The sequence below is a fragment of the Musa acuminata genome, chromosome BXJ2-10 (genome assembly GCF_036884655.1).
Source record: "Musa acuminata AAA Group cultivar baxijiao chromosome BXJ2-10, Cavendish_Baxijiao_AAA, whole genome shotgun sequence".
Lineage (NCBI taxonomy): Eukaryota > Viridiplantae > Streptophyta > Magnoliopsida > Zingiberales > Musaceae > Musa > Musa acuminata.
This window is the reverse complement of record NC_088347.1, coordinates 28,471,495-28,484,418: the sequence shown is the minus strand read 5'-3', so window position 1 is coordinate 28,484,418 and position 12,924 is coordinate 28,471,495. Positions and strand designations below refer to the sequence as shown.

The 12,924-nt window shown below is 40.0% G+C and overlaps 2 protein-coding genes across 13 annotated transcripts; one reads left to right on the top strand and one right to left on the bottom strand.

The window, feature by feature from the left end:
• The first annotated feature begins 444 nt into the window (after positions 1–444).
• Positions 445–9,657, top strand: LOC103968429 (adenylylsulfatase HINT3-like). 12 transcript variants are annotated; one of them, XR_010491833.1, is made up of 15 exons: positions 448–797; positions 1,817–1,872; positions 3,175–3,232; positions 4,379–4,445; positions 5,466–5,521; positions 5,603–5,656; positions 5,730–5,893; positions 6,053–6,429; positions 6,516–6,864; positions 7,197–7,766; positions 7,874–8,061; positions 8,161–8,232; positions 8,408–8,569; positions 9,152–9,339; positions 9,413–9,657. XR_010491833.1 is itself a non-coding variant. In XM_065129085.1 (7 exons), exons 1-7 carry the CDS (start codon positions 585–587, stop codon positions 5,832–5,834), a joined length of 597 nt encoding a protein of 198 aa, XP_064985157.1. In that variant the 5' UTR covers positions 445–584; the 3' UTR covers positions 5,835–6,040. The 12 variants fall into 12 exon arrangements, 2 of the variants coding, with proteins under 2 accessions (XP_064985157.1, XP_064985156.1); XR_010491840.1 differs by having other exon boundaries at positions 445–797; positions 5,466–5,509; positions 9,152–9,657; XR_010491835.1 differs by having other exon boundaries at positions 6,223–6,429; positions 9,152–9,657.
• On the bottom strand, positions 8,058–10,460 carry LOC103968430 (protein VERNALIZATION 3). Its single transcript, XM_009381648.3, has 5 exons — positions 9,816–10,460; positions 9,144–9,205; positions 8,989–9,029; positions 8,369–8,585; positions 8,058–8,243 (listed from the first exon to the last, which is right to left on the bottom strand). Exons 1-5 carry the CDS (start codon positions 10,245–10,247, stop codon positions 8,213–8,215), a joined length of 783 nt encoding a protein of 260 aa, XP_009379923.2. The 5' UTR covers positions 10,248–10,460; the 3' UTR covers positions 8,058–8,212.
• Positions 10,461–12,924: the final 2,464 nt, after the last annotated feature.

Genomic DNA, 12,924 nt, shown 5'->3' with positions numbered 1-12,924 from the left:
CATTCTCTTTCTCTTGCTATCTTAATTTTTGTATTTATTGTGCCAATAAAACCTCGAAGCCCCCAAATCGACAGTTGATCAATATAGGAAAATAATTAGAGCTGAATTGTGTTAAATCTCTATCCAAGACGGATAATGAAAGCTTAAAAATAGATGTGTGTGTATGTATATAATATATAGGAAAATATCTGAAACAAAAATAATAATCATTAAAACAGAATCAGGAGATTTTTTTTTTTTTTTTACCCGCATGTTAGAAACGCTAATTTAAGAAATAAAAGCAACAATGGAATACCTCATTAGTAGCAAATTAGATATACGTATAGATAAATTAAGAGGAGAAAAAAGAGGGGTCGCAGCAACAACGAATCGGCAAAAGCTGGTGGTTGTCTCGGGGCGGTGAAGGAACTCGGACACCCTTTTATTATCTTCTTTTACTGGAGACTTTTGTCAACCACTTGCAGCCGTGGACTGCGGCTGCCTCTCCTGTGCTGATTAGAGAGAGAGAGAGCGAGAGAGAGAGTTCCACGGTGACACCACTCCAGCCAGATTCCGCTCTCTACCGTCGTCCCGTCCTCTCCTAGATGGCCCAGCGCCGCCTCGCCGTCCTCTCTTCCCACCTCCTCCAAACCGACCCTGTACTCACATCAGCCACGCACCGGCGGGCGGGGCCCGTCGAACCTTTGGATCTCGCCTCCACTTCATCCTGCTGCGCTGGCGGAGGCGACGCTGGACGGGATGAGGAGAAGGGATGCGTCTTTTGTAGGATCATCCGTGATGAATCCCCCGCATTCAAGGTAGAATATACTCCTTTGACAGTTTATGCTATTTGATACCGGATTTAGTCGTACTAGATACCTTCTTGAACGACTTGGAGTGTTGATGGGTTTTATTTGTCCATATTATAGCTCGTATTCGCTTTCTTCTTTTTAGTTTCGTTTTCTAAAAAAGCTGCTTATGAATATTGTTATGTTCTTCTTCTGGCTTTTATTCTCTCTTTTTCCCAATTTGATTCCTTATATATTATTCTGGCCTAATCTTGAGAATCACAACCTCTTCATGTACATAGGCTACTAATGATCGTTCGTCGCTTGTTTTGTAAATTAGTACAAGTGGCCTAGCTGGGCTATTCATCTAGAGGGAGTTAGTATTGCTTGCTTGGGGCCTCAAAGTAGGTTGAGTCAGATGGAACGAGATGGAAGGCTTTTGCTCTACTAAGAAAATTGATGTGGCCTTTTCACTCTTAAGAACTGGTTTGGGTCCTTTATTTTAGGTTTCTGTTAGACATGTGCTTTAAGCCAGCTAATCTTAATAATAACCAAAAAAGAGAGAATTACCAAAATTAGGGTGTTCAGATGAAAATAATATCATTGTTTTGGATTTTCAATTAAACAAATATGAGATACGATTACATCAGACTTGTTAGCAAATTGATTTAGCTGTCCAATCTTTTGATTGGACCATAAGCAGGAACCAAACTTTTTGTCGATACTGAACGTAATTGCATTGGAAAGAATCGTTTTGGATTTCAATGTGCCTATTTGGTGGGCTCAGAAGAATTTGGTGTTAATGGACAAAATGAAGAAACCAAATAAAGGTAAAATAATTTACCTATAATTGAGTCTTTTGATAACCTTTGAATTCTCTTCTATCGATGCTTGTGATCCTTGATCTGATGTATTGACTTTTGGCATGATTTTTACTCTCTTTTTCACTCCAAACACTAATCTTATGCTAAATGTATATTTGGAATCTTTTAGTTGTTACCATACGTTGGCCTTAATTTTTATCTCTTACCTTGTATTCTTGTTGGCAGCTTTATGAAGATGATGTATGCATCTGTATTTTGGACTCTAACCCATTGATTTTGGGGTAAAGTATCTCCACTGCTCTATGATTATGTTTTCTTAAAGTGCAAAGATGTTTTTTAGAACTCAAACAGCCATTGCTATGACAATGCACTGAAACCATAAATTTTTAAAATGATAAAATATTGTAGAGGTATTGTGGGCATTTCATCAGTTTTTATTTGGGTTTTGAACACTTAGGCAAACTTGCATTTTTATTTTCATGAATCTTTCCATAAATATGTTGTTTTATACGATATTTTCTTTACCTGATCATGAGTATGAAGTAAAAAAATGGGTGGCAACCATTGATTTGTGCCGGTCAGCCTGATCAGACTCATGTATACCAATTTTCATGCTCACCAGTCAGTTCATAGTTAAGGTTGGTTGATTTTCTAGACAAATCCAGGTACGACGTCCATATGGGCCAATTTCTTTTATTCTACAGTTAGCATCGATCCAGACTTGAGCATCAAACCTATCTAAGCCAACTTGTTTCAGAAATAATATGATCATCTTATGCTAAGCTTGCCAACTTGGACAACGTGATGATCTATTTGAGGTTTTGGGTTAGTCTTAGTCGTGCTTTGCCTGACTTGAACGTAATTCAGTCCAGCCTGGTCACCAGCTTTTTTGTCATGTTATACTCTTGATTAGCTTTTTGTAGAATTATGCACCTAGATTCTTGAGGTTAATGTTTCTCAAGCAATGGTTGTTGTGAAAACATTTTGGCGAAAGTAAATCCCTCCCAAGCTCATTTTTGTTGACTTACTCAGAAGCAACCTATCAAACTGGACAGGGCAGTTTGAAGGCATCAATTTTAAGCCATACATTTAACGTAGCGCTAGGCTGGTTTCAGAACAAAGGTCAAGTACAAGTTCCATATATAATTAGGATTAACCAGATCTAACTTGATCTGCTGACGATATAAGAAGAGGGTAATTAGTCTTGTTTAGACATGTTACTCTATCTCCATCCGACCAAATTGTTGTAAAGTTTGGGTGTCTCGGTTTGGGTTAAATATTTGACATGTTAGTGGCACTGATCAGTGGCCAATCTTACTAGCATACGAAACCTGATCAATGTGTTGCCAACCCTATGTTTAGTGAACTGTGACCTTTTCCTTTTCTTTGATGGTAGTAACTGAATATGAATTGCTTAATAGAAGATGAAACTTGAAATTGGTTGTAGTTGGTAGACTACGAATTTCAAATATTTAAAAATGGGATCATACGATTGCCTATGTTTTACTCTTTATGCCTTCTTAATTATTTTCTAGTTTTTATGAGTTGTGATGTTCAATTTCTTTTGGTCTTTTCTTGTATAGGCACTCGCTTATCATCCCAAAGTCACATTTTCCTTCACTGGAAGCGACTCCACCTCCTGTGAGTTCTCTGTATCTTTCTTTGTGTAAACTTGTAATGTTGATTTTTGAAGTCTGTTTAGGTGATAACTTTTACTATCTGTATTACTAGCCTTTCATCTGCAAAATGTGAAGAGAGGCTCCTCAATAAATTTTATTGGGACACCTTTGATCCTGGACTAACAGAATCTCTGTTCTTTTGATTTATTTGTCTGTCTGATTCCACCATGGGGCACTGCTAAATCTTTTTTCTTTTTTGTTTCCTGTTTATCAAATTAGAACATATAAACTGAGGAAATCTCTGGGGATTGTATGTTTTTCATTTCTTCTGATGGTCTGTCATACCGATTTTCATAATAGATGGATGTTGCAAATTTCTCTTTCTGCAATCTGCTTGTGGAGCATTACTGATTATGGTGTTCATTTGGAGTGGATCTTTTAAAGCCGTCTATCTAGATGCACATGCATACGTATTAAATATGAATCAATAGATGCAGTGAAACAAAGGTTCATATATTGTTTGATATCCCTTGTTCATGCTAGTCAAAATGTTCCATCTCTTTTCTTTATTAATTCTCAGGATCTTTATCATATGGCAAAGCTAAGAAATATTGCTAGCTGTCACAGGTTCGGTCCTTAATGCATTTGCCATGGCAATTGGAAATGCATAGACCTTGGAGATGAAATAAAGAAACATTTTCTAATGCTTAACCAGTTTTTGTTACGTAGAAAAGCCAGTTTTATACTCCTTCAAACATCAAAATTCCCCTAATTATTGAACTAATGTCATATTCCAGTAGTGTTCAACTTTGATTGATTTATCATCTAAAATTTGTGCTAAGAAATTGCCTACATATGTAAAACATGCTTTAAGTGAAAAAAAACTCAGTGACAAGGGATGGATGACTTCATTGCTTCTGTTCTATATTCGATACCTCCGTTTGAAGACTTCTCCGGCTGAGCTTTACTAGGATGAAAGCTGTCATGATATATATACCATTACAAGGACTTCTATCCTCCTTACAAATAATATGCACTCCTCTATCCTACTCATTTTCTAACATCCAATTGTACATGTCTTTTTGATTGAAACAACTTACAAATTCATCACTTAAAATAAAATGAGAAGGATATTTGACTGCCTTATTTTTACATGTTTTTGATTCAGGTGGTAGCAGCCATGTGTTCCAAGATACCATTTCTCAGCAGTTGTATAATGAAAGCTACTCAATGTGGTAGGTGGAACATGTTCAAGAATTCTCTTGATTAACTATTTAATAATCTTCTTTCCTTATATCTAATAAAACTTTTGTTTTATCAGTGGTTTAATTGCATCTTGCTTCTCATGGAACCATTGTCGTCTTTCATCTCATCACTTATTCTGTTGGAGAACTCCTTTTACAAACTTGTTAGTCCGCCTTTGCCACATCGACCACTGCATGCCAAACATTGTTTTATTTCATCATGGTTTAGAAATTTAAAACTAATGTCTAAGAGAACACATGGTTTTTCTAGATGGTCTACACACATTATTGTCTTTGTTTCATCCTTACTTCTGAGTGTTATTTTATAAGCAATCTTGCTGGTAGTAATTCTTGTCAACAAACACTTCCACTTCTTTTCTGGATGATGCTTTCCGTGCTTATTGGGTCTTAAAGTGGGTAGTAAAATATTTTTGTTCTTTGTTTTTCATCTTTGATATCTCTGTAATAATGCTTTGATTTATTGCATTGAGTATTACTTAAATCCTTCATATTATCACTTATAATATGTGCTTTTCTTTCAAATCACAAATTGTCTCACATCATGATTCTTACATCCGGGAGGGAGCTTGCATGGAAATATGTCCACTTCAAGTGGTTGGTTCTACCCATGCTTTAAAGTCCTGCTCAGTCTCCATTACTCAGACTCCAAAACCTGGCACCATGAAACAACTGCCTTACCAATCCCTCCTCTACCTTTTAGTTTCTTCTTTGTAGTATGATAGCACCTGTTTTTGCATCCTTTAGGGACTCTATTCTTTCTAATGTTCCTTTGCATGAACTTAAACTTATAATTAGAAACCAATGTCATCAACCGCGACCATCGACCCACTGAAGGATGAGTTGGCTGAGTCTGATCCTCATTTAAGCTATTTGCTTCTGGGAAAATCAAATCAAGTGTCAAAAAATGGATAAAGAAACCTTTTGAGTACCTCTTTCTTATCATCATGTTTAAGTGGTTGATTACATCTGATTGATTTGCTTGCTAAGCAGATTCATTCAATTTATTGGTCAACAATGGATCAGCGGCAGGGCAAGTAATATTTCATGTTAGTGCTCAACAGATGGTCTCAGTTTGTAAATGGCGGCTGTGTATTTACCTGATTCCATTTAACCTTCATCTTCTGCAGACTCATCTTCACATAATTCCTCGAAAAGCCGGAGACGAACTATGGCGTTCTGAGGTGAGACAACCGGTAAACTCTTCTCATCCTGCCCACCTTAATCCACTTACTTTTACAGACTTATGACATGCAGAGTTGTAGAAGGCACCCCATCGAATCAAACCAGGAAATCGACCATCTCGTGAATTCAATCAGGCATCTGGTTTCTTCTTCTTCTTCTTCTTCTTCCCAGAAATAGCTGCCGATCTAATACACGGATCGTCCCAAAGAATCTGCAAGATTAGGGATCCCAACTTGGTATACTATTTGCTCAGAACTTTGTATATTTATGAATATGCTATTATTATCGTCTATTTAAATCTGTTTATCGCACTAATCATAATTCTGAAGTCTGTAACAGTTAGCCTCAGATTCTGACATTTTATGAGCTCTTCATTTGCTTTCCTTTTTCTGTAGTGAAAACCCACGGAAGAGCCATTAAAAAAATCTGTGCAATCATAATAAAATAAGTATAATTATGACAGAAGATTAGATGCTTGGGAGGTCCTCCAGCATGGGATGGTAGATAAAGAAGTGTGTTTCCAAACAAGCATTTGAACATGGAGTTGATTTCATTACCATCACAGTGCGTCCAACACACTCCCTTCCCATCCTCCACCTGATCTCAATGAAGGCGGCTCAGGGTCTGCAAGCGGTCGACGGCGTCGAGTTCGCGGGCAGGCGCTTCTTCTTACGGCAGCGGCGGCGGCGGCGGGGTGCAGGCACTTGCAGTCGACGCAGACCCAGGCCACCATGTTCTCCCTCGAACCGTGCTACTCCTTTGAGCTCCTCAGGTGGTCTTCTCCATCGTCTTCATATTTCCTGAGGAAACAAAGATTTTGACGCGTAATGATAGGCACTGATCCCAATCTAATGGCAGGGCATCAGCTTCGAGCTGTATGTAGGTCAACGCTGCAAGTCCTGGTTCGACGACCAGGCGTTCGTGCTCTCGCTTAAGATCCATGGAGGCGGGCCAAGTGGAAGCTCGGTAACGCCGCCCACCTTCTCCCCTTCCCTTCCTCTCCATGGACTCTCTTCCTTGACCTGTGTGTACACGGCCGGAGCTTCTCCGACGCTCCTTACACTGATTTGGCCTCGTCCAACCCCCACTAAAAGGTTGGGAGTGCAGCGACGCCTTTAAATGCCTCCACGAACGATACCAGTGGGGTTGGGATCGTCTCCGAGTGCCGCACAGTCATCGGGCTGCGCCTCTAGAAATCCCAAGCCAGGTACGTGGCGATGGATGGTCTTGATGTGGGGATCAGACGGCTCCAACCAGAGGCATGGTTGGAGCGGAGCGGATCCTAACCGCACATCATCCTTGCCGTACACCTCTAAGAAAAATATACACCACCACTACATAAGAAGTGCAAACTTAATATTCGCTATTAGAGTATACAAAAGTTCTGAGCAAACAGTGTTTGAAAAAAAAAGTCTAAACAAATAATAAAGGATTAAATTATATGAAAATATTTGAGAGGAAATATATCTAAAGAACATATAATAATATATTCTTTCAAGAAAAATATTGGGGTGTCTAAGTTTCACTATTTATCATTAGGGAGCGTGAACGACACATTCATCCTCGTACAGCTACACCATTGACTCCCATGAACTCGTTCGAGTGGGTGAGCGAGCATTCACGAGCAGTTGGTGCCCACAAGACAACAGCCTGTGGTGTGATGTGACTTCTACAGCTCACCAGCAGCAACCACTACAATAAATTAAGGTCATGAAGGCTTGAGGTCATTTTAATGTTTGAGGTCATAACCACTGTGAGTTTAATGTTGCAGTACATATCAGTGAGTCAAGGTGATCGATATTTGACTCGATGACTTGGCCACAGAGATAGATCTTGACATTGTTATGTAACAATGTCTTGCCATCCACGAAGGCATCACGGACAAATCATGAAACTTTAGATCGATGTGTTTTGCTCTGTGTTTTCTGGATTGATATTTGATACATTATATATATATCTTCCTAAATGTTAGGCATTTAAGATCACAGTTACGTTTGCATGTTTGCTATCACCTACCTACAGAAGATGAGCCTCGGGACTTGGCATTGAAGCTTTTCTGAAGAGCCTACGAGGTTTGATTGCAACAAAGGGGATCTCAGGTTCAATGGAGTATGGAACTGTTTCCTCTCTTTTCGAATCAACTCTCTTCGTATTCTTGATTTGGAATCCTTAATGTATGTATGTAATTTAATTTTGATTTGGCTCGTTTTGTGCAGATTGAATTTGATCGGGTGTGGCATTGAGCGATTATGAGAGCCATCCTGCTGCAAACGCTCAGGCATTTCCAGATGCTAATGCTATCCTTTCTTCCTCAAACAGATAAGAAGAGACAGGACTTCTGCTCATGCCAAATATCATCGACATCTTCGCTTCATCAAATCACTGATACAAGCAAGTTCCCCAGGTAGGAGAATGGAACAGACAGACATGAACACAAAGTAGTTAGGAAAGCTTTTTAATTTAAAGCACGCATCTCATCCATCTTTGCATGGCTGCGCTGTAGGTCTTCCTGATCTGCCTGCCGAGAAATCTTTGCAGTCCAAAGAAGACCATCATCACATCCATCCATTGACAGGTTGGTAGCACCTTTCAATTCGGCAAAAAAAGTTCATCAGTCTTCACATAGAACTAACTAACTCTTAGTGGATCTAAATATGCACAAAGCACATTATGTTTTAGATGAAGTTGAGCTCTGTTGATCTGATATGTACCTTCTTCCACCGCACCCATTCTCCCTCTGGCTGTTGAAGAACATGGCAGCAACAGGATCCCCGAGGTTGTAGACTGCTGCAAAGTCTCTTGTGCTGAAGTTTTGCCTCCATCCCGGTGCATAGATTGTTTGCCGGACGGATTGCCGGAACAGCACAAACACAAAGCGATGGATTCCAGAGATGGGTCGGGGACTCTCATAGGTGACTATCTCGTTCCCTGAAACATACAATTACTTTTTTTTTTTTTACTAGTAACGAAATATAAATATCATTCATTCCTTCTAAGAACTTAAGCTAATAGACGAGGCATAATTTTAATTTATTTTTTAACATTTTTCCCCTACTTATATGTGGTAAGACGAATCAAACTCGAAACATAAAATTAATGGATTTTCTTTTATAAGTGTGATTTGGACAAGATCCGAACACAAAATCTCTCTTTTGTGTTCGATGATAATAGATTGAGGCATGATGTTAGTAGAATATTACCCTCTGATTTGGATTTATTTTTCTTGATCCATGTCCTTCAACTATATGTTTGCTAGTCTATCTCATGCATGGAGGACATGAAACATAAAAGGAATAAATGCCATTATAGTGAGCAATGTGTTCTAACTCACCATAACTGGCATTTGTTGTTTCTGGGATGTCTGTCACCAACCTACCACAAGACAGAACAATTAGCAGTTAATTTATGAGGAAAAGATATAGTGTTATATATATATATGTATATATAACTTTTAGGCTGCATGTAATCGTAGCAAGCTCATCTTACCAATGCAGATACTCTCTCTTGGTTGGTGTGCTGGGGCTTGGTGCATCAGGGTCCACCATCACCTGATCACATACCCCCATCCATCATGGTTAGCTCAGGCATTAAGAGGGCTACTTAGTCAGATGCAACTGAAAGATGATCAAACGCGACAAAAGCATTAAGAAGTCATTGCCATTGGATGATCATGGCAATAACGGTAGGTGTTTCCTAGAACCAAAGTACCCTTCTCCTAGCTCATTCTGGCATCTCTGCTCGTCTTGTGTGAGCAGGCTTGAGGATGGGGAGAAGATGTGTGCTGGTGAACAGGACAAGAAAGTCAATCATTCTTGTCATTCCAAAGTCAGCAGACAAAAAGCTTGAACAGTGATCTCAAACCCCAACGAGGATTCTGTGACTGCTGTCCTGGTTTCTACCTCCAGTCCAAAAACCACTGTGCATCTTTACCCACCGTGAGTTAGGGTGGGCTTTTGGCTAATCCCAACTCGACTCAAACTGGATTGGATTTCTCAAGACATTTCACTGTTGATGGTGGATGGCGATTGAACTTGACTAATAAAGTCAAGTAACTTATTATTATTACATAGGTGATAGATTTAAATTTCGAATATATGCAACAGGTATTATTATATCATAGATAAATTAATATAATGCTTTCAATCAACGGACACTTACAAGCGTGTAAAGCGTCCTCATGTCACGTCCTCTGATCTCGACCCTGGGCTCGTCGGCGATCGTCGAAGGTTTGAGCTCGGACCCATTGATCAGCTCCTTGTTGTTGTAAGTCACCTTCAAGTTTGCGGACCTGACGAATGGGTCCAGGATGTCACCGACGACATTGCCGATGACTAGCGGATCCCTCGACATGATCAAACGACACAGAGAAAAAGGAGACTTGCAACCGAGTTTACAAGACAAAAGTGTTGGATACGGTGGCTCGTTTGCAATGGCAGGGGAGAGTAGAGGTCGATGCATTTTTATAGAGCAGGAGCCCGATGGGAATCCGGTCTTGCTCGAATCAAAGGAGGTGTGATACGAATAAAACGCGTCGAGAGGCTCCACCATTTGGGCCTCCACAGGGACAGTGGGCGATTGGCATGACACCATGGCGAATCAAATCATCTGCTGGAATTGTTCGCATGATCTGGATCCTCTGGGAGGAGTGATAGGGTACATGGGAGGGAGGGGAAGAAAAAGTGGGCTGCCTTTTGACCTGCCTCCTGCAAGTGTCACCCGGAGATGTTGTGCCCCGTGCTGGAATAAGAGGAGTTGTAAGCCCCTGGGGCGAGGAAGAAAGAACATGGTGGTGGCTTTTTGGCTTTTGATGGCTTCTTCTGACCCCCCCCCCCCCAGCCACCCCAAAACCACCCACCGTAGTATCATGGCAGATGACTTGGGTTCGGGCATGTCACTCCACTACATCCCTCGCTCCCTGTTTTCTCATAGGGGTTGGGGGCATATTGGACGTGGTGGAGAGGAGGGAGAATCCAAGTGTTTGTGTGGATTGTCTAATGATGTCAGCAGTGGAAAAATGGGTCAAGATGCTCTGCTTTTTAGCATTCTCTCTACCATTGGCCCTCTTGCGTCCGCCGTCCGGTAAGTCCACGTAAGGTTGTCGTTCTCCAGATTTGAGTTCCTTGCTTTTGATTGATCTAAGCGATCCATATACATATAGATATCAATATAGGTTTTGGGGAGAGTGTCAATACACTCAAGTTAGCTGTAAAGATATAGAAAGGTGTTCGACACCTATAAGGTGATAACCTTATCATTGTATCAACATCTGTTCTCGACTCGAGAACAAACACTACGGTATGATAAAGGATGGAGTCTGTTGTTCTTCAAATGAGAACATACGAGAAGAGACGACTTTCTGGCTTCGGTCCCACTTGCGATGTGGATTTAGGTTGGATTCTCCTGTTGTATTAAAATTAGATTTGTGCAGTGGTGGTGAAGGATCGAAGCCTAGATTCCTTCTAGGATCCACTCCTACTCACCAAATATATTCCCCAATGATTCATCTCAATCTAAGATGAGTTATATTTGGGTGAGGAATGACTTGTGTCAGTGGACAAAGCAACCAAGACAACCAAGACATGGACTAAAGCTCATTGGACCTATACACTACTTTTACTTGCGCAGGAGGATATAGCAGTTTGCTCACACGTGGCAAGACTGCTTCGAATCTAATCTTTCTTATTATCCTCTTACCCCAAACAAATCCCACCTGATCATAACTAACTAAACTATTGATGTCTACCCTCTGTACATACACAAACAGAAATCACCAAATCGATTAGATCAGAAAAATGATGAATAGATGAGATCGAGATGGACCAGAAGATTTCCTACTGAGACGAACAAGATATGGTTGTCCAAAGTTCAAAGGAAGGACTTGGAAGTCTTGTCACACCTAGAAACCAGACACGTCAAAGATGCAAGCGTACGCTTAGTTTTATGTCAGTGGACCTTCACCGAACGCCATGATGCACGTATGATTGGATCAAAAGGTGTCACATGGACACGGGCAGAGGAAGAGCATCCATCACCTGCTTTCCGTGGGTCCTTAAAGAAACAAGCATGGTGATGGAGAATAAAGGAGGAGGTGACTTGAAGGATTTAAATAAATGGTGATTGCATGGGCATCAGCCATCGGGCAAAGGTGAAGGGATATGACAACAGTCACAAAGATATAAAAGCCTTGAGCAGCGGATAAGAAGAATCTTACTGATCTGTTCTATCTACCTTTCTTCGAGGTCAGATGCAGTTGATCAGAATTGTTTCCTCGGTGACTTCCTGCATCAAGGCTCATGGTTAGTGCCACAACGATGTAAAAGGATGAGGAGCAGCAGCAGACTGAGAGAGTGAAAATTAATGAGGAGCTGCATATGAAACATGAAATCTAATAGGAATATCCCCAAGGTGATGTGCTGCGGCAGCTTTTTATTGGACTTGATGATAGACTGACTAATACACCAATATCCAGAGAGGGATTCATATGATGGAGCACAAGGTTCCCTGATGCTTCTGTGACTGCATATATTGACAAAAAGTGAACAATATATTCTTCAAGAACATTATGTGACCAAAAGCATACAGAAAGCACCTCCATTACACCCCCCCATTTATACGTCAGATATGGATTCTGCAAATAAAAGCTTACCAGCTTAAAGAAGTGGAAGCATGCATACATAGTGGATGCGCAAATGTCACTTGATTCAACTATAAGAATAGATGTCACTTGATTCATGTCAAGAAAAACTATTTTAATTATAATTATTTAAATTATAAGGATAATACTAGATATTTTTGCAACATGTTAATTTGAAAACTACATAGGCCTACCAAAATGGATACACCAAGGTTCATCTAGAGAGTATGATCACATTTTAGAAGGAAACTACATTTGCCCTTACTTTGTAGTTGACATTCTAAAGAACAATAGAGATGATGCATAGTTTCTCAGGATGAACAAGAAGAATTCTAGGAAAAGTTTACAAGGGGATTAATCTGTACTGGATGTTAAAAAGGGGATTTTAACAAACTTGTATGTGCCTCAAAAAAAAACATCTCTGGTGGCAGCACCTGTAAAGGATTAGTTAGACTTGTGTACCTCGAAAAGCTCTAATCAAAACATCTTCAGCTTCTCAGAATGCACTCCCCAATTGCTGCTCAGATCATATTCCTTAAGTTTGATAATTCCAGAGAGCAGAGTTCAATTAGTACAGATTCATGATATTATAGTTTCATATTCCCAAACATGTTATATATTATCTAAAAAACA